This window comes from Rhagoletis pomonella, unplaced genomic scaffold (genome assembly GCF_013731165.1).
Source record: "Rhagoletis pomonella isolate Grant_MI unplaced genomic scaffold, Rhpom_1.0 Rhpom_scaffold_00001, whole genome shotgun sequence".
NCBI classification, from domain to species: Eukaryota; Metazoa; Arthropoda; class Insecta; order Diptera; family Tephritidae; genus Rhagoletis; species Rhagoletis pomonella.
In genome coordinates this window covers 8222482-8228700 of record NW_023458555.1, presented here as the reverse complement: position 1 = coordinate 8228700, position 6219 = coordinate 8222482, and the positions used below count along the sequence as shown (strand labels likewise).

Genomic DNA, 6219 nt, shown 5'->3' with positions numbered 1-6219 from the left:
ACCAACGTATGCAGGTGCGTTTAACATTCACGCGAATGTTTGAAAACATTTTATCAGTTTACGTTTTTTCTTTCAGAGATGCTAGCATGATGTCGATGCGCCGCAAAATAGCCGGCCTTACCCCGGAGCAGATACGACAATTGGCTACAGAAGAAGTTGATCTTCCCGTTTCGAATCAGGATTTTACTGAAGCCATTAGCCGCTGCAATAAAAGTGTTTCCAAAGCGGATCTGGAAAAATACGAAAAATGGATGAATGAATTCGGTTCGTCATGATGACTTTATGCCAAAGCGTACGCAATGGATATAGATGTCGATGCGGGAACAATACTGCATTTGCTGCAGTGATGTGTAGCATTTAATTTACAAATAACTATAATATAGAAATTGAAGGAGTGTACGTTTGGCCAAAAACTGGCTGTAACACAACTTGATTTTGGATTAGCTTAGCTAGCGAAGTTTTGAATGAGTTAAAAGAATGCAAAATTTAAATTGAGGAACAAACGGAGAACAATTTTATAAAACTTGCAATTAATAAGACTAACAAAACAACCTAACGCGAATATATAAAAAATAAATACTTCAATTTTGCAACTAACCTAAGAAGTAGTTTCAGCTTAATATTTCAATAATAAGTTGCGCATTTGGAATTGAATACTATAGTTTGATTTTTTGTTTATTAAATATTTTTGCATATTTGCGTATCGCCGGATTGTTGGCACACAAGCCCCAATATGTTTTTTCAGTGGTGTTTGCCATTTAGTTCACTTACGCATACAAAATGCTACCACAACCGGTAAACTCTTTTTTTTAACGAAATAAAGATTGTATTTGGGTTACGAATATCTTTTAACACGACTAAATTAATTTTTTCTGTTTGCTTTTTATAAGTGCATTAATTTTTTAAATCGAGATCTCGGAATAAAATGATGCTGCTATTCTTATTTATAATGCATTATAAAGGAAAATTATTAATATACGTAAGTGAATTGTGTCGTAAATAATGTAATTTATTAGTTCCTTCTATACAAAGTTCCTAGGAAGCCTATTGTCTACACAAAAACTTATGCATTTCTGAAAATCTTACTCTTTATCACTACGTAACATTTTAACAATACTACCATACTTAAAAAATAAGATTTTTATATTTAAAATTATCGCCGCTACTCGAATATTCTGTACGTCGTATTATGCATTTCGAAATTCAGCATGTAACAGCACTGTTGTTTAAAGGCAGTACACGATAACGGGCCGATTGATACTAATAAGGGCGTGGCGGTGGCATTGGCATCATGGGTCCCAATGGATATGGTACACTGCCGCCACCCATGCCAGCTACACCTGGGTTCGGGTAGAATCCACTGTTTGGTAGCAAATTACCATAGGCAGGCATAGCGCCACCAATGCTACCACGCTGAGCAGCCTGTGTTTGTTTTCGCATTAGCTCGTGCATTTTCTCTGCTTTGAGCTTGCGTAGGTGCATTGTTTTGCGTGCGGCCAAGAATTCGTCTAGAAATGCTTCCACTCCAATCTCATTGTCAGTGAATTGTTTGATCAAAGCATCAGTTGCTTCCTCACTTTCAGCGGCTGCAGTTTGTATTAACGCCAAGGCTGTTTCCTGGCTAACGTTGCCAGATTTCTCTTTCACTTCTGCTAGTTTATCCTGCACTGCCTCACAGCACTGTTTGGCTTCCTCGAGCAGTTCATTTACTTTGCCACGTAATTCTATGATCTTGGGTTCTTTTTCTATATTACTCTCAGCTTTCGAACGATTTTCGATGAGTAGATTGTCCTTTTGAGCTTTAAGACCTTCCAACACTTCGCTCACTTTTTCATCTAGCTTTTCGTCATCGTTGAGCAAATCCTTCAATTCGTCTGATGAAAGTGGTGCTATCGACGTTTGCAGCTGATTTAAATATTCTTGATACATTTCTGTTTTTATGTGCGTACAATATTTTGCTAGTATGACTATCCGTATTTAATAAATATATTTGTTTTCTACTTTTTAGCGTTATTTCCGAAATTGCGACTTATGACTGGACTTCTACAAAAATCAACAATTCGACATTTAATCCACTGCATTCCCAGCCGCTCTTGCGCTGCTGTATCGACTAAAGTGCAAGAATTTAGGTTTGTTCCACACGAGTGCGTGGGTGCCCAAAACACCCCAGAAAGCTCTACCCAGCGGACAGCGGACGACGGTTGAGCGGTCGGCGAAAATTGAACAGCTGCACAGTTGCCGCAGTGAAATCCGTCAGAGTAAAGACAATAGCGGCGCACGGCGGCTCATTTTTTATTGAAGTAGAGCTCATTATCTAACCAAAACCATATAAACCGAATTCCAAACTTTGGTAAAAAATAAAATCAAGAATATTTTATTCGAAGACTGAAATAAATAAATAATCAATCTCTTTTTTCACTTAAAAAGCGCTAGTGCGACATTTCTAGAAATTAATTTATTACGAAATTCATGAAGTTAAATGTAAACTATAAAGTCCCTGTAATTTTCTTTTAACGTTCCCCCACGGCGATTTGTTTTGAATTCAATTCAATTTTTTACAAACGATTACTCGGTTTTCCTTTTTTTATACAGCTGTACTGTAAAATTTGCTGACTGTACTTGTAGATACTGCCAATATAGAAGTATTACATACATATATGGCTGGAAATAAAAATGGTTAAAAGTGTTTGCAAACTTGTGAATACAATAGAAATTATAACAATCAACAATGTGAAATAAATTTAAATCAACCGAAAAAAGTTGGCGGTAATATGCTGCTGCCGCAACTATGTGCCATTCCATATGACTTCGTGAGTTTTGATTTTGACAGCGGTTAACCGCCGACCGCTTTAGCGTCGTCCGCTACAATTCTGGGTAGAGCTGAAAGCGTTCCTCACGCCAGAAAAATGGATATAAGAGAGCGAATACCTCCATTATCGACGTTTTCGATATCATGCATATAACATGTGATCGATAAAGCAGTGTTTGTTTATAACCCATGGTCCACTTCTCTGCTCACCTCCTCGCCTACGAACCGAGCAGACTTGAAAGCAAGACTTGACGTGTCTAAAAGGGGTCTTATATGCGTGGAGTTGAAAACGTCGATAACGATGTTAACTGATAATTACGGCCCGTCTCCAATGTAAACAAACACTGCATGCCTTATACCATGTTCTGACCGACAACGAAAACACTTTGAAAACGAGTTTTGGGATTGTGGGCTGAAGACTGTTCACACCGGCTGTTAGTGTTTTCGTTGACATTTCTTACATCCTCTGATTACAGTTTCGCTACGCAAAAACAAAACCAAAGTGCTTTTCCCTCATTTTATTTTCATTAGCACCCTCTTACTTTCATTCTTATTTTCCAATTAACAATAAATCCGAAATGGCGTATTAAAGATGATAAAATATGACTTCCACCTCGATAAATAATCGAAAAAAAACCAGTGCATACACCGATTGGAATGAGTGGAACGTGAGTTTTCAAGTAGTTTTCAGCGAAAACTAGTTTTCGTTTGACAGATTCTGCTTGGACGAAAACACATTTTTTAGGTCGAAATCTAGTTTTGGCAACGAAAGCATGTTTTCGATGTCGGTCAGAACATGGCATTATATTTTTTAACACGTTTTGGGCACAAAAGAGGCAAAAGAGGTCTACGACTCCATACATATAGCACGGTTTCGATAACGTCGATAACGATGTTTAACCGCCGATTAGTGATAACCAGACATTGAGTAACCGGCCCTTAGTTTTGCATGAGAGTTGTCACATAAGAATCTGTTAAATGGGCTTTGCGTGTAAGCGGTTACACATCGCATAGCACTTCACAATGTGAATGTCACGCAGAAGTCTGTTGAGTTTTGAGACTCACGTAAAAATGGTATAGAGTGAAAAGTATGCATAACTCAGATATACATTTTTTAATTAAAGGTAAAGCTCATTTAATAGCCCAGATATACATACTTGTAATTTCACTATGAGTATGCATTACTGAGCTATTAAATCTTGTTTGTGCCCTCTGTGTACATATAAAAGGATGAAAACCATTGTCAATGGTTTTGTAAAATTTTCATTGTTTTGTTGGCACATAGTTGGCAAGTCGATTCCAACGGATTGTGGGCGGCATTGATGACTTCCACATTCGATTGACTCTCGAAGCTGGCAATGCTGTGCAAACACTTCCATTCGCGTGCGCCATTTTGATATATTCGTGTATTTCGGCGTAGTGCAATTGACTTAAAATTTCAATAAAATACTCTAATTTTAAACAAAAATAAATATTATAAACGTTAATAAAAGGTGCAGAATCCCTAAGAGTGTATAAGTTTGAATGAAAATGTAGTGCAAAGTGCGATTGAAAAAGGACTAGCGGACAGTGAAAAATTTTCAGACTACACAGAAATTTGTTCGTGGCCCGAAAGCGAAGCGTTTCTTCGGTCTCGTGGATTCAACGCATATGAAGGAAAAAGAAAATCGAAAATTACCAACTTTCCCCTTGAAAAACTGTGAAAATGTATATTATTAGAGTAGCAGGATAAATGCAGAGAATCGAGGAACTCTTTAAAATTGACTGGGATAGTTTTATGTCTGCAAAATAAAGGTGTGTATTTGAGTTAAGAGAAAAACTGTGAAACTCAAAAGCTGTTTATGTGAAAGTGATTACGACAAATGGGAGTGAATAGTTTTGCAATATTATTGTACAATTCATATTTTCATAGTTTAAAAGTGCAAGGAAAAACAGGTGCGGCGAGAAATAAGGCTCGCTTGGCATCGAATATTGCATATATTCGCTGGATGGTCTGAATGAATCGTCTGCGCAAACAAAAATTACCGAACAGCCTCCGGGTGGAGTCCTCGTACAATTTTGACATCGCTTGGGGCATAAAACTAGGAAGCGGGGCCATCACTACCCTCTTTCTACGTAATTTGCAAAATTAAGCAGAGTATATAAAGTATTTGGTGTCGACATTACACACTAAAAAGTCATCGACGGATGAATAGTTGAAGGAATTGAAAGAAGTATAAAAAGGAACAGGCATAATGAATACAAGCAAGAAATAGACGATCAAAGGCAAAGACATAATAAGCAAAAGCAGAGAAACTCGTTTTGTTTTCTTTTTTAGTACAATGTTCGTCGTACCATCGTTTAGCAGAAGTGAAGTACAATCGTCGGCAATGGCCATCGTTCCTGCATGGTAATTGTTGTTGCAAACATCACAGAGTACTTACAGTTGTCTCTCTCAGACCTATTGGAGTTTAAAGGTAAAAAAAGCCGCATGCGAGTGGTATACTTGGAAAGCGGGTAGGGAACAACGAAAAAACAAAACAAAGCTCAACATAGCAGAGTATAACATAGAACAGCAGAGGTAGCAGCGTATTGAAACTCAACGACTACGAATAATAGGAAGAGGCAGATTGTGAAAAGCAGTGCAAAGCAGCGCCGCTGTCTTATTTGAAATGTTTATGTAGTGAACTAGTGGGAATTGCTGGTGAAAAATCGTGAGTGTATCGTGCACTGGAAGAGGGGATAGGTGGTGAAGTGGAAGGGAAAAGCCGTATACAGATTGTTGGTGATTAATCGGACAGTTTTTGTTACAACTCTTCTTTAGCACAAACGACGTGAGCAACACTGCACTCTGTGAACTCTGTACACGTTCGAATATATTGCTTGATTCAGGAGTATTTGACAGTGCTGCTTACTCCGGTACATTTGTATGTGCGGCCCGTTGCAGTGATGATTTGAATACGTAAGTTTGATAAAAGCATATTTGTTATTGTGTTAAAACAATTAAAATTTAAGTTATTCCAATTGGTAGTTGTAAGCTTTTGAGCAAGTTAGTTGGGGTATTCACAATGTTGTCGTAAGTGTCGTATTATTGTATAACGTAAGGTACCAATTCACATTCCTAGATCCGACTGTCGTGGGAATGTTAGGTTTTCATTTGTTCGAGATACCGCACATTTTTCAAAATTATATGGCATGTTCTGCAAATCGTGCGATTTCAATTCGGTGGGATTTCCATAATCTATTTCGGTGGATTTATAACAAAGAGGGAAAGGTTGGCTCTAAACCAATGGATATAACGTAAATGATGTATTTCTATCAGTTCCCATTTGAAAGATTTAATACTTTGATTACAAATATACAACAATACTTTACAAATCGCACCGATTTGAAATCGTACGATTTGCATAGGTCTAATTTATAACTAAAAG

The 6219-nt window shown here is 37.5% G+C and overlaps 2 protein-coding genes across 2 annotated transcripts in view; one reads left to right on the top strand and one right to left on the bottom strand.

Annotated features, from left to right (window-relative positions):
- Window positions 1-373, top strand: part of LOC118737953 (katanin p60 ATPase-containing subunit A-like 1) — a gene marked incomplete in the record, with an annotated part of 3286 nt that extends 2913 nt beyond the window's left edge. Inside the window, 2 exon segments of the mRNA XM_036468791.1 lie at window positions 1-14; window positions 77-373. Coding sequence (XP_036324684.1) covers window positions 1-14; window positions 77-275 — 213 coding nt within the window.
- Window positions 374-649: 276 nt separating this feature from the next.
- Window positions 650-2038, bottom strand: LOC118737977 (vacuolar protein-sorting-associated protein 37 homolog 2). The gene is made up of 2 exons (XM_036468824.1): window positions 1071-2038; window positions 650-1037 (listed from the first exon to the last, which is right to left on the bottom strand). The coding sequence occupies exon 1, from the start codon at window positions 1927-1929 to the stop codon at window positions 1261-1263; it is 669 nt and encodes a 222-aa protein (XP_036324717.1). The 5' UTR covers window positions 1930-2038; the 3' UTR covers window positions 650-1037; window positions 1071-1260.
- Window positions 2039-6219: the final 4181 nt, after the last annotated feature.

Bases quoted from the DNA above. Each gene is read 5' to 3' on its own strand.
- LOC118737977 (XM_036468824.1), bottom strand. From the start codon at position 1,929: ATGTATCAAGAATATTTAAATCAGCTGCAAACGTCGATAGCACCACTT.